This window comes from Mustela nigripes, chromosome 10 (genome assembly GCF_022355385.1).
Source record: "Mustela nigripes isolate SB6536 chromosome 10, MUSNIG.SB6536, whole genome shotgun sequence".
In the NCBI taxonomy this organism is placed as follows: Eukaryota; Metazoa; Chordata; class Mammalia; order Carnivora; family Mustelidae; genus Mustela; species Mustela nigripes.
The window spans coordinates 9,860,466-9,887,003 of record NC_081566.1 but is presented as its reverse complement, the minus strand read 5'-3'; the positions used below and the strand labels follow the sequence as shown (position 1 = coordinate 9,887,003).

General features: G+C 44.0%; 1 protein-coding gene across 19 annotated transcripts in view; it reads right to left on the bottom strand.

Moving 5' to 3' along the window:
- Nucleotides 1-8,382, bottom strand: part of EFCAB2 (EF-hand calcium binding domain 2) — a 143,932-nt gene extending 135,550 nt beyond the window's left edge. For all 19 annotated transcript variants that reach the window (XR_009406556.1, XR_009406557.1, XR_009406558.1 and 16 more), the window contains exon 1: nucleotides 8,241-8,382. Coding sequence is in view for 8 of the 19 variants with exons in the window: in XM_059412548.1 (XP_059268531.1) it covers nucleotides 8,241-8,271 (31 nt within the window). In the remaining 11 variants the exon portion in view is untranslated. The remainder of the gene's footprint in view (nucleotides 1-8,240) is intronic.
- Between the last annotated feature and the right edge of the window lie 18,156 nt (nucleotides 8,383-26,538).

Sequence of the window (26,538 nt, the reverse complement as noted above, 5' to 3'; positions counted from 1 at the left end):
TAAATTCTATTTTTATTATTATTTTTTCTTTCTTATATAAATTTCAACTTGACTTCTCTATGTGAGACACAGAGACTAAGGACATTGGTGTTGGAGACGGACTTGAATGGAGCCCTTGCTTCACGACAGAGCTAGTGACCTTGGATAGTACCTTCCTCAATACTGATTACTTAAAAAAATAACTTGGTCGCATCTTTCAACGCCTCAACGATTTCACTCTACTCTCACCTGGCTTACATGGTTTCTGACAAAATCCAGGTAAGGTGACTGCTTTCCTCTGGCATCTTTCAAGATTTTCTTGTCATCTTTGGTTTTCTGCAGTTTGACTAGGAGATGCCCTGGCAATATTTTTTGGTATTTACCCTGCTTGGTCTTCTCTTAGTTTCCTGGATCTACTTTGGTATCTTGGGATGTTTGGGGGAAAACTCGTCCATTACCACTACAAATATTTCTTCCGCTCCATTCTTTCATTCTCGTCCTTCTGGTATTCCCACTGTGTCTTTTACACCTTCAAGAAACTGTCCCACAGCTCTCATGCTGGGGTTTTTTTTCATTCTTTTTGCTCTTTGTATTTCAGTTTGAGACGTTTCTATTGAAATAATCAAATTCTGTCATTCTTTCCTCAATGTTGAGTCTGCTGACGGACCCACCAAAGGTATTCTTCTGTTCCGCTGCATTCAATTTCTAACATTTCCCTTTGATTCCGCGTCTCTGCTTACAGTATGCATTTGTTCTTGAATGTTGCCTTTTTCCATCGGAGCCCTCAACATACTAATCCTAGCTCTTTTAAATTTCTTTTTTTTTTTTAATTTAATTTTATTTATTTGACAGACAGAGATCACAAGTAGGCAGAGAGGCAGGCAGAGAGAGAGAGAGAGGAGGAAGCAAGCTCTCCGCCAAGCAGAGAGTCCAACTTGGGGCTCGATCCCAGGACCCTGGGATCATGATCTGAGCCGAAGGCAGAGGCTTTAACCCACTGAGCCACCCAGGCGCCCCCTGAGTTTAGTTCTGATGCTTACTTGGTCTCCGAAGGTGTTTTTGCTTTTGCATGCCTTCTAATTTTTTGTTGAAAGCCAGGCATACCGCTCAAGTTATAGGACCTAAGACAGTCAGTCAAGAGGCTTCATAACAATTTGGCCAAGAACAGGGCTGTATTTAATCTTCGCCACAGCTGTATTCCTCTAAGGAGTCCTGAAGTAATGTGCGCCACACACAGTTCAGCGGCAATCCACGATTACTGTACTACAACTCTGTGATGTGGTGGTCAAGTTAAGCGAAGGAAAGCATTCTACCTCATAATCAAACTTCAGTCTTTTACTGGACTTGTCTTTGGGCTGTGACCTTCACAAGTGTTTTTTGGCTTCTCTCTGCCCCCTCAGACGAGATAGGACTGCTACAGGGGACCCGAGTTGGTTAAATGCAGGCAGGGGAGCACAAAGCTCTGGGAAAGTCTTTTCCACCAGAAGGGTGGGTCTTTGTTATGCAGAATGCTCTGAGACTTCAAAATGTTTACCTTCCCCCTCCCCCTGCTAGAGCAACATGGGGTCTTTCTTGGCTCTTTACCAGATGACCTGGCAGGTTTCTGGAAGCAAAACCCAGGCCAATAGGTGGCATCTCCGAGGACTACAGGCTCCCGGGCAGTCTCTCACACTTAACAGTATTTTGGATGTACTCAATATCTCCATTTCATCTGTTTTAAATTATGATAAAACAGACTAAGACATTAACCAGCTCAAGCACCATACAGTTCCGTAGTGTTAGGTACATTCACATTGTTGTACAACCCATCTCTAGAACTTTTCATCTTGCAAACACTGAAGCTCTATTCCATTAACTAACAAGCTCCCTCTTCCCCTTCCCCCTGGCAACCACCATTCTACTCTCTGTTCCTACAAATCTACGTACCTCATGTAAGCAGAATTACACAGTACTGGTCCTTCTGCGACTGGTTAAATTCACTTACAATAGTATCTTCAAGATTCAGCCTTGTGGCAGCATTAAGTCAGAATTTTTTCCCTTTTTAAAGATGGGTAATATTGCCAGGTATGATCACACTGCATTTTGTGCAACCATTCATCCACTGATGGACACCTGAGTTGCTTTTACCTTTTGGCTACTGTGAATAATGCTGCTATGAACACGGGTGTGCAAAGACTTATTCAAGTTCCTGCTTTCAATTATTTTGGGTATAAAGCCAGATGTAGAGTTGCTGGATCTATATGGTAATTCAGTATCTGAATTTTTGAACAACTGCGATACTATTTTCCGCAGTAGCTGTACCATTTCACATGCCCATCAACAAGCACACAGGACCTCCAATCTCTCCACACCTTGCCAGTGCTAATTTTTTTACCGTAGTCATCCTAAGGGGTGTGACGTGCTATCTCACTGTCCACTTGACTTGTTAAGATACGAATTTTCTTCACTGATTTTGATAGGTAAGTACAAAGATAAAATTCAGTCCAGTTTTTCTCCAAGTTTTATTCTAAATTAGAGGAAATAAATTGTAAGTCTTCTTCTTCAGTTAGTCTCTATGTCGATTGTTATCTGTCTAAAACAAGGAGAAAACTGCTAAATGGTCCTCAAAATAGGCATGGATGATGCATCATGCGTGATCAAGAATTGGTAAGACTTAGATTTAAGTTTTCCTTAACTTCTAGATTCCATGCCACACATATACCGATAGCTACAAATTTCTTAGACTGTGCCAAGTACTTTTCTTCCTGTTTATTCAGCATTTCTTTTCTGCCAGGCATCACGGTGGGTCCTGGGGATATAAAGATGAGTAAGACCACACCATCTCCATTACAACAACATTATGAAGTAGGTAAAATTCTTCCCACTTTACATTTGAGGAACTACAGGCTCCTGAGGTCTTAGCATCTTGGCTAAGATCAGACATAGCTTGGGGAAATTGAGGTCTTACCCCACTTTTCTACTACTCCATTGTATACCCTGCACTACTAACAGTTTCCTTTTTAAAAAGTAATATCCACCTGTAGTTTGTTTCTTACCTTAGATTTTCAAATGTTGGGTTTTCGGAGGAAAGGCACAATACAAAGAAATAAACAAAAACTTGTAAAACTCTACCATTCAGGAGTTGATAGTTGAATTAGAGACACTTAACCAACCAATGCAAAGAAACAATATTTTTATACAAAAATAGTAAATCCTAAAGCAAACTTTAAATATCTGAGGCTTACTGAAAAAACTGACATACCTTCCAAAGCTCCTTGCCCTGCCAAGTTAGCGGATTTTATTCCTAAGCAGTTTGTTTCCTAGACATGATTCTAATTATAAACAGAAGTTCTTTGCAGTCCTATGTAAAATTCTCGAGGAGATAGAGACAATAAGTTTAAAAGATTCAAAGAATCGACAATTGAGTTGATTCTCTAAACAAAACAAAACAAAACAGAAGGAAAAGGAAAAAAGTGTTCTGGCTGAGCAAACTTGAAAGAAATAATAGAACTTCAAAAAACAATTTTTGCTATCCCATTTCAAATATTCTTTCAGTAAAACAAAATTAGCTTTTTGAAATTAACTTGATTCTAAAATTTAAATTCCTTTTTTTTGTTAGCTAACATAACTACATAGGTGGGTTTTTTTTTTTTTAAGATTTTATTTATTTATTTGGCAGATGGAGATCACAAGTAGGCAGAGAGGCAGGCAGAGAGAGGGGAGGAAGCAGGCTCCCTGCTGAGCAGAGAGCCCAATGCAGGACTCGATCCCAGGACCCTTAAGATCATGACCTGAGCTAAAAACAGAGCCTTTAACTCACTGAGCCACCCAGGCGCCCACTACATACATTTTTTAATCTAGGAAAAAATAAATTATTTTTTAAAAGATTTTATTTATTTATTTGTCAGAGAGCACACACAAAGAGAGCAGCAGGCAGAGGGGAGAGAAGCAGGCTCCCTGCTGAGCAAGGAGCCTGAGGCGGGACTCAATCCTAAGACCCTGGGGTCAAGACGTTAAGCCAAAAGAGCTTAATTGACTGAACCACCTATGTGCCCCTAGGAAAAAAAATAATAAAATATGTTAAACCACAAAAAACGCTACAAAGGAACAGAACAACTTCAGTGTACATAATCTTATACGAAACTTATAAATAGAACATAATAGCCTGTCATAGTTATTTTTTGTTACCAATGTCCTCTGTACTTTAACGAAGATTAATTCCTAAATGTTGAAGAAGAGCTGGATAGGATATAAATCTAGAAGCTTAAACTTCCTCTGAAACTTTCTCAAGATTAAAGATAAATTATTTAAAATATATGAAAATCAGTTAAGGTGGGGTACCTGGGTGGCTCAGTCAGTTAAGCGTCTGCCTTTGGCTCAGGTCATGATCTCATGGTCCTGGGATCAAGTCCTACATCAGGCTCTCTGCTCAGCGGGGAGTCTGCTTCTCCCTCTCCCTCTGACCCTCCTGTCCACTAGTGCTATCTCAAGTAAGTAAATAAAATCTTTAAAAAGAAAATATATGCATGTTTCTACATAGAGAATTTTTGTAGTTGTTGTTTTTACACTTGATCTTAGCCAAAAGGCCGAGAAGCGATGTAGTTGTTGTTTTTAAAAACAGGCCAGTGAATACTTTGGCTCTCAAAAAATACTTTTTCAGGGGTACCTTGAAGGCTCATCGTCAGTTGAGGGACCAACTCTTGGTATCAGCTCAGGTAATGACCTCATGGATCATGGGATCGAGCCCAGTGTTGGGGAGTCAGCTTGAGATTTTCTCTGCCCCTTCCCTCTCTTTCTCTCTGAAATAAACAAACATATCTTTTTAAAAATACGTTGAGCCAGAAGTAATAGAAGTTTATTGCTTACTTGTAAGAATGAGGGAAAAAAAAAAAAAAACCAAAAAACACAACTAGTGTATGTAGTTTTGGGTACAGAATAGATTTTTAGTTAACAGCAAGTAATGTTTTGGCTAAAATATAAACATCTTTAATTAATACAAATATTCTCTATTCAGTAAATATTGTGCTCCTACAATGTGCTGGGAACCTGCTCAAGACACTGAGTGTAACAGATCAGAAAATGGTCCCCTTTCTTATAGCAGCCATGTCCGCAGTAGCCAAAATACGGAAAGAGCCCCGATGCCCACTGACAAATAAATGGATAAAGATGTGGTATTAGGGGCACATGGGTGGCTCAGTGGGTTAAAGCCTCTGCCTTCAGCTCAGGTCATGATCCCAGGGTCATGATCCCAGAGCCGAATCAGGCTCTCTGATCGGCAGGGAGCCTGCTTCCTCCTCTCTCTCTGCTTGCCTCTCTGCCTTCTTGTGATCTCTGTCAAATAAATAAATAAAATCTTAAAAAAAAAATGTGGTATTATATATATACAATGGATTATTACTCAGCTATCAAAGAGAATGAAATCTTGAATTTGCAACAACATGGATGGAACTAGAGGGTACCATGCTAAGCAAAATAAGCCAGAGAAAGACAAACACCGTATGATTCACTCATATGTGGAATTTAAATAAAACAGATGAACATAGGGGAAGGGAAGAAAAATAAAATAAGAAAAAAACAGAGCAAGGCAAGCCAAAAGGGACTCTTAACTGGAGGGAACAAACTGAGGGTTGCTGGAGGGAAGGTGTGTGGGGGAATGGGATACCGGGTGATGGGCATTAAGGAGGGCTCATTGTATCTAGTGAGTACTCGGTGTCCTATGAAACTGATGAATCATTGAACTCTACCCCTGAAGCTAATAATACACTATATGCTAACCAAATTGAATGTAAATAAAAATTTTTTTTAATGGTCCTTTCCTCTTAAAGCTAACAGGGTACTGGATATATGCTCCAAAACTATCCTTTCTTTTGTGTGATTCCACGCTCATCAAGGACCTTTTGAAATATAAATTCACCCTCCCCAAAAGCTTAATACTCATAAAGCAAAATACTACATTGCTGAGATCAGCTTTCTGGTTAAAGTGTCAGCATACCCCTACTCAATTTAAAATTAATTAGTTCGCTTGAGTGAAACCCCAAAGCCTTGATCAATTATGATTACTGGTGAGATGTAATTTCTCAACCTTCAGGGCTGAGAATCAAATCCAGGAGTGCAGTTATGTCCAAAGATGGTAACTGCCAAATGAGTTGCTAGTTTACCCTCAGGCAACATGGCGTCATTTCATCATGTCCTACCAACTGCAACTACAATCAACTTGTAAAACTGTTAAGCATAAATAAGATATACCATATAACACTGGTTCTCAACCAATGTTGAGATTTAATATCCAGTCTGGTCCCCAGCTCACTGCTCTCTCCCCTCCACCCATGTCTTATCTCCTCTACTGATCTCACCTTTTTTTTTTCTTTTAAAGATCTTATTTATTTCTTTGACAGCGAGACAGAGAGAGAGCACAAGTAGGCAGAGCCACAGGCAGAGGCAGAGGAAGGGGAAGAAGCAGGCTCTCTACTGAGCAGGGAGCCTCACATAGGACTGGATCCCAGGACCCCGGGACAATGACCTGAGCCTAAGGCAGCGGCTTGAGCAACTGAGCCACCCAGTGCCCTGATCCCACCTTTCTCGAAAGTCAAGTTTTTTTCCCTCAAAATCCTCACTTAAAGAGAACACCCTCCACAGGCATTCAACATATGTCAACAGAATGAATGACATCCAGCCTTTGTCATTACTTCTATAGTTATGGACAGAACTGTTTCTTCCTCTGGATTTATTCTAAATAGAAAAGTATTTCTGAAAAGTGAAACATCAGAAAAGCTTTTTTTTTTTAAGAAAGTAAAGAAAAAGTTGGATTTGAGACACAATCCAGTGCGTTCTCTGCTGACCTAATCAACCTTAAAAAAATAAACATCCGTAATTAACATGTTAATTTATCTTGTTCCACTTTTTTGTAAATAATAATAACGACGAAATCATGTGGTTTTCTGGGGCAGTTTTTAAAAATTTGTCTTAAAGCAACACCTGGCTGGCCTAGCCCGAAGAGCATGTGACTCTTGATCTCCTGTCGGGGAGTTCGAGCCCCACACTGGGTGTAGAAACTACTTATAAAAACAAAAATAAACTCCAAAAAATAAAAATAAAAAACCCTTTAAAATCAGTCTTAAAAAAAAAAAAGGAATCACTTTCTTCGGATGCCCCTTTTACTTTTAAAGCAGCGCAATAAAAAATGAGGCCTCTCCGTAAAGGTAACACCTCGAACACACTTCCGAGTCTTCAGACTTGACGGTCCTAAAAATAAACCAAATCGCATTCCTCTTATCCACAGGCAGGCAGATCTTCGGCCCCGTTTCCACGGTTTCTCCGCCGATTTTCTGTGATTTTAGCCACACGAGTGACTGACTAGCTCAGGGCCGGTTTCTGCACTTGTGAATGTGAACCTGATGACACTCGGCCGCAGGCTGAGGGAAGGGACACGTGACACGGTGTTCGCAGCTCCCCAGCCAGGAAACGAGGACGAACTGTAATTTCATTTCCCAGATGCTGACCTCGACGGGTGGCCGGGGTTTTGCCAGGAGGGTGCCCGCGGGCGCACACGCACGGGCTGTTCCCTTGGAGCAACCGAGGAAGGGGCCGGGGCTCCGGCTGGCGCGGACACGACGTCAAGGGTCGCGGCGCAACGTGGACGCCCAGGGTTCCGCCCGCGCTTCCGCCGCCCAGCGCCGCCGCCTGCGGGCAGCTCTCCCGCCCTCCTCACGCGGCCGCGCGCCAGGGCTCCGACCCGCCCCCCGCGGGCGCGCGCTTCGGAGGCCGCAGCCGCGGAGGGGGCGCCCGCGAGCCGGAAAGGCCGTCCCCCCGCCGTCCCCCCCTCGTCCCCCTCACGTCCCCACCGAGCAGGCAAAATGGAGGCGGCGGGCGTGTTCCCGGCGGGCGGGGCTGCCGTGCGGCCCGAGGGTCCGCCGGGCGCGGGCAGCCACAGCCGGGCCGCCCCGGGTGCCCGCAGCCCGGTAGCCGCCGGTGTGGCGCCTGCGGCACAGAGGCCGGGGCGAGACTGTGGAGGCGGGGTGCCGGCGGCGAACAAGGACGCCATTATCGGCCTCGGCCGCCGGAGCCGCGGCTCGGAGCTCCCGGGGAGGGGGAAGGGGGGAGACGGGGGAGGAGGGAAGGAGGGGGACGGGGCGGGGCTCAGGCGTCGGCAGGGAGGCAGCGGGCGCCAGGCTGCAGGGCGCGTCCGTGGCCCCCTGCCCTGTGGGCCTTCTCCCCGCGGGGCCGACTCCGCTGGAGGGCGGCCCACCCCGCCCGGCGCGCCCCGGTGCGGGCCCCGGTCTTACCTGTGCCTTCCCTTTCTTTATCGTCCGCCATCTTGCTGCGGAGCCGTCGCCCGGGAGATGCCTGGCGTCACCCTGGGTCGTGGCGTCCTTGCCCCTTCCAGCCACCGCGCGAGTCTGGCCTGAGGCACCGGCGGCTCCGAACCCCGAGGGCGGGAGACCCCCGGGGCGGGGGCGGAGGGGAGGCTCGTCGCGCGCGCCCCTCTCCCTCCCGCTCCCCCTCCCCCCGCGCGCGCCCCCACCCCTTCCGCCCCTCTCCCGCGGCCCGAGCGCTGCCTTCTCCGGCCTGGGGGGTCGAGGGAGTGAGCGAGCCACGGGCCCCGTTCTCCCTCCTCCCGCCCCGCGTGGGGACTCGCAGACCCCGCTCCCTCCCCGCCCGTGGGTACGACGGATTTGAAAGCGCGGCCGGAGAGCCGGGGGCGGACCTCGCGGCTGGCCCGGGGGCCGAGAGGCCGGGAGGCCGGGCGGGCTCGGGGTGGGGGGCATCCCAGCCGGCACCCCGACCCGGGCCGGCGGGGCCCACGCGCGTCGCCAAGGCGGCAGTGGCTGACACAGCCTGGAAGGGTCTCATGGCAACGGAGACGGGCCCGGCGGGCCGCCTCGACCCCGACGTTGAATGTCCTAGCTCGTGAGGTTGGACGTGACCTCCGGCTAAGGTTACTACTGAGAAGTTGTACCTGCCGCGTTTCTGAAACTTCGCAGCTGTCGCAGGGTGTTCCATTTTTGTCTGGGTTTAAGGATCAGCTCCTTCTGCTAGAATTTTTTTTTTAATAATTTTCTTGAATTACGTGATTCAAACGAATACACGATTTTAAAGCTAATCTTGGATGATTTTTAAGTGTTTGCCTATTAGTTTAAAGGATATTGTGTGAAAATGTATGAACTGTTAACTGTACATGTTGAAACCTTCAGAGTACAAGGTACTACTCTGTGATGATTTTCTTAACATTCTCCTTTTATTCTGGTCCTGTAATTTCTCAGTAAGCCCGGAAGCCAACTGTTCTTAATTAAAATAACCTTTTTCTATAGAATGTACTCGTTTGGTGCTGTGACCAGCATTCTCTTTTTTGAAACTGATGAGAAACTATTGAATCATCACAAAATGGCTTCTGTTAGAAAATAGGTACTTACATAAAACGAATACGGTTGTTTACAGTTAATTCTGGACTTCCCAGAATATGGGAAAGTAATCATTAGCATTGACATAATATTTAAATTTCGTAGTCATTATAGTCTGGTAGTTTGTTTTGAAAGACGCCCTCTTTGCATATAGATAATGAAGGGCTTTGAAATAAAAGTCGGAAAACCTCAGCTTTGGGCTCGGGTTGACTTCTCACCCACTGTGCCTTCTCATAGGCTGTTTGCAGTTTCCTTTTTCTGGAATGCCCTCCCCCAGCCCCTCCCTGCCCTAACATTCACCCTCCCACAGACACTGGGGCGGCTCCCTCCCAGTTGTCAGTGACCTCCTTGAAGGACACCTGCACCTTGAAGCTTTCCGGGTCAAGCTTTTCCTTACAGGAGTCCAGAACTCACATTGTAGAGCCTCTTCGATTGATTTGCAATGACTTTGTATATTTGCTTGTACTGTAAGCTCTTGAGGACAGGAAACACTTTATTTGTCCCTGTATCCCCTGTGCCTACAATAATTCTTAAATTCTTGCATCTGAAATAATACATGTTTTAAAAAATTAAAGACTGGGGTTAGTCTTTCCAATGACTTATTAAGAAATGATTATTTAGAGGCGCCTGGATGGCTCAGTAAGTTAAAGCCTCTGCCTTTGGCTCAGGTCATGATCTCAGGGTCCTGGGATGGAGCCCTGCAGGCTCTCTGCTCAGCAGGGAGCCTGCTTCCTCTCTGCCTGCTTCTTTGCCTACTTGTGATCTCTGCCTGTCAAATAAATAGAATCTTAAAAAAAAAAAATTATTTAGATTATTCCAAACCACATTAATTTCTACAGCAGATTTAAGACCATACTGTTTCTCTAAATTGGGATGAGTAAAAAAGCAGTGTGTGTTAACCCCTCCCTCCAGTTAGATTTGAAGACAGAAGCCTGATGTATAAATCTTTTATGTACTCACAGTACATCACCTAACTTGGGACACGTATTAGGAGATTAATACATATTTTTAAATTGACTAGCTTATTACACATAAAAATGTATCATTATTTTGGAAAACTCCACAAAATGGAAAAAAAGTAGTTATCCAAATGACAAAATAGAGGCCCACAATACCAACGAGTAATTACCTACTTTATGCTATCTGACTTGACTTTCCACTTGTCTTTGGGTGTGGAAAACTGACTTCTGATTATATTACGATTTTAATTCTTTAAAAATATTATTAGTTTGTTTTGAACAACAGCAAATTAACCACAGCCATTTTTTCCCTTTAATTTGTTTCTGAACTATGGCTTTGAGCACTCAAGCGCTCTTTCACTTACGATTCTCAGAGTGATTTTTCTGAGTTTGTCTGAAATTCCAAACTGGAAAATTATTTTTGGTCCCACTCAGACATTATACAATCTCGGGGCTAAATCAAACTACTAGCCTATTCAAAACAAAACAAAACAAGGGCATGATTTTAGACAATGACGTGCTTGATTAATTATTCAATGGGGCCAGGTTATGTCCTTTTGCAGGTTTGCATTTATAGTGAGTTAAATCTGTTCATGCAGGCACCAGTTCCATGCTAGTGAGGGAACACAGATATTTCTTCTGAATACAATCGACTCAAGTTACCTGAGAGGTGGCTGACATGGAAAGGGTAAGTTGTGTGAGTAAGGCAAAATCATAGCCAAAAAATCTTCACCCATATCTACTTAACTATTCTGGGAATAATTGAAACCTCCTTGGATAAGGAATAATTGAAAAAACAAAAACTGGATTTTCCTTGGCGGTTACGGTGGACTGACACAAGCCTAGGCAAGTCATTTATTTCATCTCTTTAAAACTCCATTATCTCAGGGCACCTGGGTAGCTCAGTCGGTTAAGCAGCTGACTCTTGGTCTCTGCTCAGGTCATGATCTTAGGGTCCTGGGATCAAGCCCCCCAATGGGGCTCTGTGCTCAGCGTGAGCCTGCTTGTCTTTATCTGGATCTTTATCTCTAAACTAAATAAAATTCTTTTAAAAATATAAAGTAAAATAAATAAATAAAGCTGTTAACTCATGAGGTGCCTGGGTGGCCCAGTCAGTTAAGTGTCTGTCTTCAGCTCAGGGCAGGATCTCAGAGTCCTAGGCGCTCTGCTCAGTGGGGAGTCTGCGTCTCTGTTTCCCTCTGCCTGCCCCCCTCACTCCTGCTCTCTCCCTCTCCGTCAAATAAATAAAATCTTTTAAACAAAACAAAAACTCTTGTTAACTCAGGAAAAAATGGCAATGTCCAAACTCCCTATCTTGGAGTTTTCATGAGACCCCATAGATGTAACTTGCAAGCTTTTGAAAGCTTAAGAACTTGAAAGGAAATCCACTTTCTTTGAGATAAACCCCCATTTCCATGTAGGAAGGAGCCCTCTGCGGTCAAACTCCAGCTTCTTTCCTGAGAATTCAGCTTCCACTGGGAGAGTTTGCTTTTCCAGGGCTTTCCTACACAACAGGAGGTAATCTGATTCCAGGCCTCACACCCTTCAGTTTGAGAACCTGCACCCCCATGACATCTGGAGTCCTTATTCTAGAGCTTGGCATCTTAGGTGTGCGGCCCCTTCCTGGTTTCCACCTTCCCATTTTGAAACCTCAAGTAGAAGTGGCTTTAAGCATATCTCAACTCCTTGAGCTCTAGACGCAGGAAGTGAGAGGGAGGCAGTTACTTTCCCTGGTTTGTCTAATTCCGGTTTCCTAAAAAAGGTTACAACCCTTCCCTAGATGATTAACATCAAGAAGGTCCAGCCCTGGGGCGTCTGTGGAAGAACATGTGACTCCTGATCTCAGGGTCGTGAGTCTGAGCCCCACATTGGGTGTACAGATGACTTAAAAATCATGGAAAAAGCCCCCAAAACAAAAAACCGTCCAGCCCTTCAAGATACTAGCCCTACCAAAAAAAAAAAAAAAAGATACTAGCCCTACCTGTACGGGAATGGCCTTACCCTAAGATCTCAAAACGAAAACCTTATCAGAATACAACAGAATAACGGTTTGGTTTCATTACAGTTACAGCAATAAAAATACCTCTTCTAATTACTTTGTATACATTATCTCTTCATCCTTGTGAGGCTGATACTGGTATCCCTCTTTTACAGATGAAAAAGCTACATCTTCCCATTAATGGCCGGCTGAAGGTCTCGGTCAACAAGGGAGCTGGCTAGGAACCTAGTTCTGATTCCAGAGCCCCTGTGCTCTACCACTTCTTAATAACTAGACCATTGTTATATCCTGTTTAGTAACGTGAATATTTAGAGAAGGGCAACAGTCCTGGGCAGGATTAGTCACCTTCCTCCCCGACTCTTTTTTTAACCACTGCAAAACATCAACCAAAACGACGGGGCAGAGACTCTTAGGGACTGCGAGGGAACCCGAGAATGCCTTACACGTTGCCCCCCACGTGGACAAAGACTTGAGGTCCTAGCCTTCTGACGGCAGAAGAGGAGAAAAAACTCACTCTTCCTGCAAGTGGTCTGGTCAAATTCTCGTCCCTCCTCTCCTCCCGGCAGAATCCAATTTCAGGCCTCTGGAGAAGGAGGAAGAATTGTGCTAACTTCTTGCCCCCAGACAAGAGCGTTTTTGAGAGTCATAACAACTCCGGGCTTTTCAGGGAGACCCCGAGCAAGAAGCTGGGGCTGTAGCCCTTGTGGGCAGCTAGAAAGTAAATGTTATGTGAAACCACAGCTCTTAATGCATTGAGAAAACTCACGCTCCCGGCCCTGTGTTGCTCAAAAGCACATGTTTCTTTCTGTTTCACTTCAAAGCACACACTGACAAGGCAAGTCACTGTTTAATTCATTACTTAAACATTTCCTGTCCTAAGCAGCACTTTTCAGGGACCCTCAGAGATAAGCAACTTTGGGGGAGTCTCTGTTCTTTCTTCACTGAAAATAAGACTGGAGGGGTGAAGGATGCTGGAGCTGACCCAGAGAGTCAGGAAATGTTTATGATTGCTCACATAACCTCTCCCCACCACCACCACCACCGCCGCCGCCGCCAGAAGTGTGAAAAACAGAGAAAGAGCACAGAACGATACTGGTAATTGACTTGGGAATGATTTTTCAGTTCCTTCTCCCAAAAATAAATCTTCGAAAATTAACTTTCACTTATGTCAACATTTACATAAGGAGATAATGCAGCATAGAAGAATCAAGCTAACAGGAGATTAAACAGACCCAGGCTCAAATTGCCCTACCCATCAGCTAGTTGACTTTGGACATGTTCTTTCTCCTCCAGAACCTGTTTCCCCACCCGTGATTATGTGGAGGTTAGAGGGACATAAGGAGATGACTGGCCAGTTGGGACATGAAGCCACACTACAGCTCCCTTGCCTTCTGGCCTGATTTCATTTCTTTGACCATGGCCGGCTGAGCCTTCAATGGCACCTGGGCCAGTAGAGATACTTAACGGCGTTCTAGGAGCTTCGCTGAGCAGTTTCCGGGGGCGATCGTGCCTACTCATCACAATCCCCTTGTAAGGAGGCGGCCGGTATGATTCCCATATGAAAGATGAAGAGACCCAGGGGTGAAGACCCCAAATTGCTTCTCTGAGAAGAAAGGTCGCTGTTCTACTGTTGTGCCCCAAAGGCTCTCCTGATCTTCCCAGATTTTTCATTTCCTCCCTCTGCCAACTCCCGGGGACTGGCCTGCTCTCCCCTTTCTTGAAGGAGGCCTTGTCTGCGAATGGGGCAGGGGGAACTGGAACATCCTCATCTCTCTAGCACCTCCGTCTTGCTACCCTTAAATACGATTGTGTAAACTTTTTTTTTTTTTTTAATTTTAAGGGTTTCACTGCTGATCTATGAGAAAAGAGACAGGATAATGAAATTAACAGGTGGGGATAGCAGGATAGCATAGGCTCCCTGGAATCCTAGCAATTTTTTAGAGACGTGATTCCTGATTCGTAAAGTTCGCTACTCTGAGTCCCTGAGATGGTAAGAGGGTATGCCTGGCCCATGGAGCTCTTCTCCTTCCCCCCACTGTTTCCATGCCACCACTACCATAATTCATTTTCCTTCCCAGACCTGATACAGATGAACACCAGTCCGTGTGGCTCTCACAGGACAAAAGAAAAATACCCTAAGGGATAAATAAATCGTTCTAGATGTATGTACATACGGACTTTTAAATTGCTGTATATGGTATTACTCTTCTGCATTATTGACAATTCCAATGCCATTGGCAGCCTGAGAATCGAGAAGAAATGGGCTCTGTGTTGTGCCTCACCTTGCCTGCACAGGCCTGGCCTATGATGACGGTCACTTACTAAGACACCTGCAAATAACACTCAGTTGAGACTCAACATTCTTGTGAATTGGAAACTAACTGCTTCTCTGTCCCCCCACCTTCCCTAGTAACTGTCCCCGAACAGGGATCTACAACCCCCACCCCCAACAGACTCTACCACTAAGCAAAACAAGACAAACCTGCAAAGATTTAAAAAATTTTCTAAGATTTTGCTGGGGTTTTCTTCATACTTTTTTTCTTTTTTCAGGTCAGCTATATTTTCAAGAAAGTAAGGGAAGGTGCGAGATGGGGAGTGAATGGTGGCAGCTGGAGAGAGGTTAGAGAGGAAGTTATTTTTAGGAAGGCTTGGGTGGGAGGGAAGTCTCTGTCTCTCTCTCTCACACTCACACACACACACACACACACGCACGCTCGAGGAAAGCGGGGACAGGTGCAGCCTGCACCAAGGGAGGGCTGACTACCTGGGTAATGGCTGACTACTCCTTTAGTCCTACTTAAGTCTTCTCACATACTCCTAACCCTTTCCCACCAAGCCGGAAAAGTTGGCCCAAATGTCTGGGGGTGGGGGTGGGGGCGGGAAGTAGGCCAAGGGCACCGTCTTGTTCACCTTACCTTTCCTCTCCATTCTTAGAGGAGGAAGATTCACTCACTGTAGAAAACACAAGCGCCTACTGTGTGCAGGACAGTCTGTTAGGCACAATGGGGATTTCATCAGCGTGACAGCTGATACCTGCTCTCTGTTTGCTGAGATACCCTTTGACCTGGTAGTTGGAAGCTAGCAGTTTTTTGTTTGGGTTTTGTTTGAATTTAAATTTTTTTTTGAGATTTATTTATTTGAGAGACAGAGACAGCATGAGTGGAGGGTAAGGCAGAGGGAGAAGGAAAGCAGCCTCCCCACTGAGTGGGGAGCCCAATGAGGGATTCCATCCCAGGACCCTGAGATCATGACTTGAATCAAAGTCAGCTGCTTACCTGACTGAGCCACCCAGGCATCCCATGGTTGGTTTGTTGGTTGGTTCATTTGTCCCAAATTTACTAAGTTATTGACCCACCAAACTGTAATATTCACCCAGCACAGCTACTTTCTCCTTCAAATGATGTATAGTGTATATTATACCCGTGCTGTGGCCATAGTGCTTTGTATCTGTAAGGTGTGATCAATTCTTAATTATCCAGAACACCAGAGAAGTGTGTCATTGTGGGGCGCCTGGGTGGCTCAGTGGGTTAAGCCTCTGCCTTCAGCTCAGATCATGGTCCCAGAGTCCTGGGATCGAGTCCCGCATCGGGCTCTCTGCTCGGCAGGGAGCCTGCTTCCCCTCTCTCTGCCTGCCTCTCTGCCTACTTGCAATCTCTCTCTCTGTCAAATAAATAAATAAATAAAATCTTTAAAAAAAAAAAAGTGTCATTGTGGGGAGGGGAAAAAGGATGTCACTGGATTAGACTAACAGTGTCCTTCTCCAGGAGGTAAGAGGTGAAATAAACCTCCATGTGAAGAGCAGGAGATTGTGAATTTAATCTGACAAAATCTGTTCACTAGATGGTTTTATTACAGTGCCTCGAATGGGTCTTAAGGCCTTTGAATTCATTGACCTTTAACTGAGTAGAATATTAACTAGAAACATAATACTAATTATAGTTATCTCATAGAGGAGAGGGCTTTGTATTGTATTTGCTCTAATCACACAACAATGTGCCAAAAAAAAAACCATCGGAGAATATAATAAATACTTTTAAAATTAATGCCCACAAACATAAAACCCTCCCTGAATCTTAAATAATGATGACTGCACAGAATGAAGGCTTATGTATATCTCTTTTTAATGTCCTTGTCTTCACTCTGTGAGCGCCCCAAAACTCTGGCCCTGTCTTTCTTTCTGTTAATTTTTTTAAAAGATTTTTATTTATTTATTTGACAGAGAGAAATCACAAGTAGATGGAGAGGCAGGCAGAGAGAGAGAAAGGGAAGCAGGCTCCCTGCTAAGCAGAGAGCCCGATGCGGGACTCGATCCCAGAACCCTGAGATCATGACCCGAGCCGAAGGCAGAGGCTTAAACCATTGAGCCACCCAGGCGCCCCCCGCTGTTAATTATTTTTTTAAAAATGATCACTTTAACAATGAACAGCATAATGAGAAAGCCAGAGCTCTAGAATCCTGAATTCTATTTCTCTTTTCCTCTGACGTTATTCAGGAATATCTACTGCTGGAATGGCTATGGAATATTTACCAGACCTCTGTACCTTTGTGTCTTTAAAATGGGTACAACATCTTTCCCACTTGATTACACGTGTGCTTTAAAGTCTTAAGAAGATAATTATTATCTTTTCCATGAAATATCATGTATCTAGTGACAACACAAATAGAATTTGATGATCAAACATGTTAGGATCAGGATATTGATAATGTTAAAGGCAAATTTCATATCCAGTCCAAGGTCTATACACCTAAATGCCATCTAAGACTGTTACACTCTTATCTGACCGAGCTTGAGCTATGCCGACAATTAATACTTCTTCATGGTCCATAACAAAACCCCACATTAAAGCAAACAAGAAAAAAAAATAAAGCAAACAAGAATAATATCAGTTAGCAATGAATTCTGGAATGCTGAAAAGAAATTTTAAATAAATAAATAAAATTTTAAAAAAAGAATAATATCAGTTAGATATAATGCCAGTTTTTTTTAAATGAATCTTTATTTTTATATTATTTGTTTGTTTATTTTAGAGAGAGTGAGTAGGGGTAGCGGGCAGAGGAAGAGGGAAAGAGAGAATCTTGATCAGGCTCCACACCCAGGGTGAGACCAACTTGGGGTTTGAACTCATGACTCCAAGATCATGGCCTGAGCCAAAATCAAGTCGGTTGCAACTGATGGAGCTACCCAGGTGCCCCATATAATCCCAGTTTTAAACTGGGCTAAGCCTTGGGACACCCGGGTGGTTCAATCAATTAAGCATCTGATTTTGGCTCAGGTCATGATCTCAGGGTCCCAGGATGGGACCCCAAGTCGCAATGGGCTCCCTACTGAGCAGGGAGTCTGCTTGTCCTTCTCCCTCTGCCCCTTCCCCTGCTTGGGCTCTGTCTCTCTCTCTCAAATAAATAAATAAAATCTTTTTTACTGGGGCACCTGGGTGGCTCAGTGAGTGAAAGCCTCCGCCTTCAGCTCAGGTCATGATCCCAGGATCCTGGGATCGAGCCCCACATCGGGCTCTCTGCTCTGCAGGGAGCCTGCTTCCTCCTCTCTCTCTGCCTGCCTCTCTGCCTACTTGTGATCTCTGTCAAATAAATAAATAAAATCTTTAAAAAATAAATAAATAAAATCTTTTTTTTTTTTTTTTTAAGATTTTATTTATTTATTTGACAGAGTCAGAGAGAAAGCACAAGCAGAGGGAGAAGCAGACTCCCTGTTGAGCCAGGAGTCCAACATGGGGCTCTATCCCAGGACTGTGGGATCATGACCTGACTCAAAGATAGACACTTAACTGACTGAGCCATCCCAGTGCCTCTAAATTAAAAAAAAATTTTTTTAAGAGAATTAAGCCTCAGTAGCATTCTTTGTTTGTTTTTATTAATAGACTTTATTTTCATTTATTTATTTTAAAGATTTTATTTATTTTTTTTTGACAGAGAGAGATCACAAGGAGGCAGAGAGGCAAGCAGAGAGAAGGGGAAGCAGACTCCCGGCTGAGCAAGGAGTCGGATGTGGGGCTCGACCCCAGGATCCTGAGATCATGACCTGAGCCGAAGGCAGAGACTTAACCCACTGAGCCACCCAGGTGCCCCTCCCCAGACTATTTTTTTGAGCAAAAAAATTAAGCAGAGTTCCCAAAGACCTCTTTTCGGCTCCCCCACCATTTCCCCATCATCAAAATTTTCTATCAATATAATCCTATTTTTTTTTTTCTAATTTTCTGGTATTTTAAAAATTGGAGACAGCTATTGCTTTGGCAAATAAGAAAAGTATTCATGATCGTAAGCAGTTGGACCCATTAGCTACTGCAGAGGAAGTACTTTCATACCATTTATACCCTGAGATTATCTTATTTAGAGGAAACTCCCATATTTAAATAGCTAATCAGCTGGTTGGGGGCACAGTTTGCAACCAAACATGACAACAAAAGTACTAAATTTGCAACATTAAACTACAGACCAATGTTCTGTCCTTTTTTTTTTTTTTAAGATTTTATTTATTTGACAGACAGAGATCACAAGTGGGCAGAGAGGCAGGCAGAGAGAGAGGAGGAAGCAGGCTCCCTGCCAACCAGAGACCCGGATGCGGGGCTCAATCCCAGGACCCTGGGATCATGACCTGAGCTGAAGGCAGAGGCTTTAACCCACTGAGCCACCCAGGCGCCCCTTGTCTTTTTTGTTTGTTTGTTTGTTTTTTAAAGATCTATTTATTTGGCAGAGACACAATGAGAGAGGGAACACAAGCAGGAGGAGTGGGAGAGGGGGAAGCAGGCTTTCTGCAGAATGGGGAGCCTGATGTGGGGCACAATCCCAAGACCCTGGGAGCATGACCCTGAGATCATGACCTGAGCCGAAGGCAGAGGCTTAACAACTAAGCCACCCAGGTGCCTCCCCAAGGTTCTGTTCTTAACTGTCCCCTTGGCAGGTGGCTTTGACCAAATCTCTTAACCTCCATGGAACTCTTGGTTGGATTAGAAAAGCCAAAAGAGGACTTTCAAGTCCAAAATTTCATTAGTTTATTAATCCCCTATTGCCCGAGTGGCAGACTATGTCAGGTGGCTCATAATTTTTTTTAATTTACATAGTTGGGTTTTTTAAATATGTACTTAAAAGTCTAGTATCTCAAACCCATGATTTCCCATAAACGGCTTAAGATGAAACTGAATTTTGGTGTCAAATTAGAGGAAATATTACCTAATTGTACCAGTAACATGGGTATGACAAAAACCACAAGTGAATAAAGTTTGGGAACACTGGATTCATCAATGAATGAACCCATTCAAGAAACTGTGTCAAACCCAGCGTCATCCCTGAGCTCTTCTTGAATCTCTGCTCTCTAGATAATTGGGCTCAATTAATGAGCAGTACCTCAGCACTGACGGGGGGAAACAGTACCAATAGGAAAGGTACTAGAATGGAGAAATGCCCAGAGGTGCGGGAGCAGAGCAATTAAATCTAAATCCAAAACACTGTTGATATTTCTGGAAATTAGACAAAGTCTACAGGGCCAACTTTTGAATAGAGAGAAGGACTGATTAAACCTATCTTAAAGTTTTTCAGGCCATAATCTCTTCCTCGTCTTATAAAGGCACATAACTTGCCGTACTCACTGTGAAGCTATCCTGGGGTTTGAGCTCATTCATAGCTTTCTCAAGTCAAAAGCTGTCAGGAGTGTGGCTGGAAGCAGCCTCATCATCCCCATGGCACCAACCCCATTGGGCTTCCCTTGGGGAGGAGGACAGGAGACATTTGACTCACGTATACATGAATTTTCCAGTAGCCAAAGTCTGTGGCTCTTTCTTTATTCCACATGTGGAACAGCTAAGTCCAAAAAGAGAAACGCATCTCACTGGTCTTCATAACCCAATGTCTGAAACCAATACTTGTTGGACCAAAGATGTAGGTAAGTTATGAATGAGCCGTGATCCACTTCTGCTAAAGGCACGCTTCAGGCCCCAGTCATCTGCAATGTCATGCCCTCCCCCCAACTTATTTTTTAAGACTGCCCCTGTCCTATGTCCATGCGTTCTAAGGGGAAGAATTTGGAGCGTGTCTCCTTTCTCCACTAGAGCCACAGGCTGAGGGGGGGGAGTCCTTTCCGAGCGCCGTCAGGAGGCTCCTCCCTGGAACGACTGTTTCCGCCGTGTGCAAAGCAGGCCCTTGAGAATATCTGCTGGTCCATGCAAAGTCCTGTATTCCAAGTTTCAGTTAATATTCTGCTCTTTAAGAGGCGCCTGAGTGGCTGAGTCCGTGGAGCATCCGCCTCCGGATTTCAGCTCAGGCCTTCAACTCATGGTCACGAGATCGAGACCCGCCTCCGCTCTGCACTCATTGTGGAGCCTCCTGGAGATTCTCTCCCTCCCTCTGCCCCTCCCCCCCTTCACTCTCTTTCTCTCTCTCTCTCAAATAAATAAATAATTTTTTAAAAATAATAATAACAATAATCTCCTCTTTAAGTTTGGGTTGCCTTGCTTGACAATGCCTATTGCTTCTTTGCCAAAAAAGTGAAATCTTGGGCGCCTGGGTGGCTCAGTGGGTTAAGCCGCTGCTTTCGGCTCAGGTTATGATCTCAAGGTCCTGGGATCGAGTCCCGCATCGGGCTCTCTGCTCAGCAGGGAGCTTGCTTCCTCCTCTCTCTCTCTCTGCCTGCCTCTATGCCTACTTGTGATCTCTCTCTGTCAAATAAATAAAATAAAATCTTAAAAAAAAAAAAAAGTGAAATCTTTTTTTTTTTTTCCCTTTAGCTCTTGGGAAAAAAATCAGTCCTTGATTGTAGTAAACAGTTTATCCCAGGTACTTAGTGGTACTTTTATAAAATAACAACTAATATTTATAATCCTATGTGCTAGGCCAAAAACTACAATAGGACTTTTAACCCTCACACTGACCATATGAGGTATAAACTATGATTTTTCCCTCCTGACATTCTAAGAAACAGTGAATGGAGTTCACTGTTCACTGCCTGGAGAAGTGAAATTTCTTATCCAAAGATGCAAAGTCAGAGTTTGTATTGACTAAAGTGAGTTATAAACCCAGCTAGTCTGAGTCCAAACCCCACACAATTTACCACTCTCCTGTGTTTTTGTTCTTAGTAATCTTATTTTGTTTCATGTTTTACAGATAAACCTCTCTCAAACTTTTTTTTTAAGGAAAAGGGTTACTGTTCCTTAATTGATAAGTCAATATAATGGTGAATCCTTCTGTAAGTTTTTTTTTTTTAATCCTTTCTATGGTACCCCAAGAATTCAGTTTTCAAATGTATCTTTACATCTGTATTTTTATGGGAAGTTCTGCTTGATGCGATGCTCTATTTCAAGTGATAACACACACCCATCTGTCATTCCCCTCTTGCTGTTCATGGAAGAAGATTATGTGAATTAAGGACACATGTTTCATGGCTTCCTCCCTAAACGATCACGCACACAGCTGGGACGCTCTGGCAACTGCTAGGAAGCAAATTATGTGCTCAAAACATCTTTAAAGTAGGGGACTGAAGAAGAACCGAAGCTCCGGCCTTCTGAAAGTCATTTGTGCTTCTGGGGAAGGAATCCTTGGCATAGAAACTGGAGTTTTTATCTGACATACCAGCTCCCAGGGTTTCAAATGACAGCGACAGAGCAGGAGCCCAACTTTCTAAGCCTGCCACTGTAAATTCGCTGAATGCAGAGGGAATAGTTCTGAATGTGGCTTCTGCACCCCAACCTTTCTAGTTACCTTGCGGTCTTGCCATGCTGTGCCCCTGTGCCCCATGCATTTTAGACACGAACTGTCCTCTCTCCTGCGCTTGAAAAGCTTAAGGAAAGGCATAGGGCTGTAGTGTATCTGGGATCTGTTAATAAGGACCAAAGCCTCAGAATGACAGGTTTGCAAAGGATGCCATTACAGATAAATAAGGAGGGGTAGGTCCTCTTTGTGTATTTGCATATGTGTATATTTACATGCATGTGTGCGCATGTATGTGTTTTCTGCTGCAGAAGGGCTAGACGGAGTTTGAAATGGAAATGGAGAATTGCCTACAAATGCTTAATCGGTTTATGCCTGCTATTCTTTTTCTGTTGCGAACACTGTCACTGCTTTCAGTGACTTGGTATTAGATTGAATTTCTACTCCTGCTATGTTTAGAATCTATTTTTAACTTGGCCAACTGATTTACTATAGAGCCATGTGAGTGTTGCTATTTTTAAATATGTAATATCTGTCCCTGCAACCCATTTAAAGCCCCAAAGACCATTGCATGCTTACCCTGCCACACCGTACATTTTCTGGGATGTAAGATAGTGATATAAATTTTTTTTTAACTGAATTCCTGCCATATGAGAGGCAACAGGCTGCTGCTTTCAAACGTTTTCTCATGTGATACTAAAAAAAAAAAAAAAAAATCCTGTGTTACGAGACACTTCTTGCCTTCCCAAGCACATTGTGTAATCGGAAAGCTGCGTACTGAGTGGGACGAGCATGGGGATTGATGCCTGGCAATCCGGAGTTCAAATTCTGTCTTTGTCACTTGTTCACTCTGTGGCTTGAGCAAATTCCGCAGCCTGAGTCTCAGCCTTTTCATTTGCCAAATGGGAAAAGAGCCCAGGAGTTGTGAAGAAATCCTGGGGTGGTGTAGTGTATCAGCCACTTGGACAGCATCTGATACAAAACGGCAGCACCCTAAAATGTGGGCATTGTTGCTTTCTATTACTCTGAGTTCCTTTTCATCCTAGAAGAGAAAAGCTCAAAGAGCTCCAAAGACACATCCGTTAAATGCTCACTGCGCGGCCTCTGGGGCTCTTTGGGCGGTCTCCGTCCGCTGGGCTGGAAGGTGCTGTGATCACCCCATTCAGCATTTGAACAACCGCCAGCCCTATCAGTTGGGGCCTTTTGCCCCTGGGAGTCCTCAGACATGGGCTGGAACCTTACGAGGGAGTCCTGGTAACTGTTTAACAGAATATTAGCTTTGAGCAGGTGTCTCTTGGCCTGCTTGGTCTCAATACAGCTTAGAAAGAAACAGCCAGGTACGCCCACACCTATAGGGGAAATCCTGGCCTCCTGTGTCTACACCCCACTGAGTCTGGGTCAAAACCACTCGGTTTCCAGAATCGAGATTTCGGAATCCCCGTCATGTCCTCTGGGAGACCGCTGGGATGCTTTCTGGGTCAAGGGCCGGTGGAGCTTTGCTCATTGGGCTGCGGCTACACCCCGTGGCTTTGAGATAACAGCCGTGGTTTGCCTATTCCTGCTCCCGGGCCCCCTTACGAATGGTCTCCTCTACTGTTTGTGCCTGGACCGTCCTGTTAGGAGACACTGGTAGAGTTCCTCTAGTTTGGGGCAGGCGCGTTAGGAGACACGCTGCGGAGTTTGGTGAGGAAAGAGGCAAGGGGTCTTGCATTTTGAGTCCCTACCATTCTGCCAGGGATTTCACAAGGGAGATAATACCGCGGCACCAGGTACATTAAGGGGAAGATCTTCCTCCCACTGTGTTTGCTGAGCATGAAACCTCTTGTACTTCAAAAGCACATTCTTGGGGGCCCCTGGCCTGGCTCACTCATTGGACCATGTGACTCTTGATCTCAGGGTCATGACTCCAAGCCCCACCCTGGGTGTAGGGATTGCTTAAAAAGAAAATCTTTTAAAAAGGAAAGAAAAAGAAAAGCAAACTTTTTTTTTTTTTAAGATTTTATTTGTTTGTGACAGAGAGCGAGCGAGTGCTTGCGCAAGCAGGGGGAGAGGCAGAGGGAGAGGGAGAAGCAGACTGTCTGTGGAGCAGGGAGCCTGATGTGGGACTTGGTCCCAGGACCCCAGGATCATGACCGGAGCTGAAGACAGACCCTTAATGACTGAGCCACCCTGGTGACCCTAGTGCTTTGCATGTCTTAGCAGACTTTCTCAAGCAGTTATTACATCCCCGGGTGCTTATCTACTCCTCCAGCACAAGGATTTCCGTTTTCATTTTTCTGGCATTTGCCAAATCACTTAATACAGGGCTCTGTCATAATGTCTGCTTCACTGGCAGTTGCTGTGACAAGGGACATTTCCATGATACTAGCTCATATGTAAAGACAGAAACATTTTCTTTCGTGTTTTTTAAGATTTTATTTATTTGTCAGAGAGAGAGCACAAGCAGAGGCAACAGCAGGCAAAGGGAGAAGCAGGCTTCCTGCTGAACAGGGCGCCTGATGCCGGGCTCGATCCCAGGACTCGGCGACCGCGACCTGAGACGAAGGCAGATGCTTACCCAACTGAGCCACCCAGGCATCCCGAGACGGAAACATTTTCTATGCAACTATTTTTGCATAAAATTTCACAGACTGAAGGGCTCTCATTTTGTGTTATAAAACTTTATGAGTCATCCTTGGAGATGGTGGATTTTTTTTTTTTTTTTGGATTGTACTTTTTTTTTTTTTTAAAGATTTTATTTATTCTTTTGACAGAGAGAGAGCACAAGGAGGGGGAGAAGCAGAGGCAGAGGGAGAAGCAGACTCCCCCCTGAGCAGGGAGCCTGATACAGGACACTATCTCAGGACTCTGGGATCAAGACCTGAGCTGGAGGCAGACGTTTCACCAACTGAGCCACCCAGGCACCCCTCAGGATTGTATTTTTAAGTAATTTCTGCTCCCAGCGTGGGGCCTGAACTCACCACCACCCTAAGATGGAGAGTTGCTCCCTCTACCAACTGAGCTGGCCCGGTGCCGTGGGGACAGTTGGTATTTTTAATGTCTCCCTCTTGTGCACAATTTTCTTTGGAACACTCTTGTTTTATTTGTCTTAAACAGGGAGTCAGGATTCATGTAAATTGTTGATTGTTCATTGAATACAATCTTGTCAACAAAAATCAAATATAAAACCACAATAATATCTTACATATAAAAGTTATACATTTGCCCCAAATCTTTTGAAAAACTAGATTTTGATACCTCAACATCTAAATTGAGCTTACTATCCTGTTCACTATATTTTTAAAGTGTCCGTGTTTTAAAATTTGATGTTCTCAGGAAAGTTTTTTGCAATGGGTCAGGCACCTTTTTCGAAATAATTTATTGTTAATTGGAATGGCTGGGAGGCAGTGTTTAGAGGTCATTATAAAGTAAATCTATTTTAATGTGGTTCATGTAACTGGCTTAACTCATACATGTTATCAGACTTTAATGGGACTTTTCAGGGACTTTGGTTTCTTTGTTATCTCGGCTTTGAGATTTTATAAAAAGAAGCTTTCAGTGAAAAGGATAGTGTTATTTAAAATTCTTTTTCCACTCCTTAAAAAGGATTAACTATTTTTTGAATCAGTAATATATGCATGGAGCACAAAATTCAAAAGGTACCGAGGCTGTATAGTGAAAAGAGAGTCTCTCTTCCCGTTTCCCACCCGCCTAAAGTCTCCCTCTAGATATGGTTACCAGGTTCTTTGTGTTTGTCTACTTTTTAAAAACCACACGCAAATATTTATATTATTTAATGAATGTCTTGTTACCTTCCTTCTAGAATAACTAGGAAACCAGGAAAATGTGATAGCATATAAGCCTTCCAAAACTCTACACGAAACCTTTATTCTACATGCGAAGCCCAGAGAAAATAATTTGCTTATTTTCTCTGAGCCTGGGGAAAGTCTTCTATTGCAGAGTAATATGATGACAATGAAGTAAACCCTGTCACAGATGATGAGAGAAAGAACGAAATGACTATACTGTATATTTTAACTAAGTAGAAAAGGAGTTCATTCAAGCTAAAGATAGCAATAACATATTTTTAAATTATTTGATAATTTAAGTTTTGTATATACTGCTTCGTATTCTGACTTACAAATCCTTGAACCAAAGCTTTTCATGAATTTATATAGGATTTGAAAAAATCTAATTTCCCCTCACCGGAAAATCTTCTCTTCCTATGATTTTTTTTTTTTTTTTAGATGCCACATTCAAAAAAGTAGTAGTATGTGTTGGACACCTTAAATACATTATGTATGGGGGTGCCTGGGTGGCTCAGTCAGCTAAGCATCTGCCTTTGACTCAGGTCATGATTCCAGTCCTGGGATCGAGTTCCTGGGATCGAGTCCCACGTCAGGTTCCCAGCTCAGGGGGGGAATCTGCTTTGCCCCTCCCCCCACTTATGCCTCCCTCTGTCTCTCAAATAAATAAATAAAATTTTTTATAAATAAATGAATAAATACATCATGTCTAATCCTTATAACAACCCTGTGACATCGGCTTTGTTGCCCTTTGTGGAGATGGGAAAGCCAAGGGTCTAAGTCTT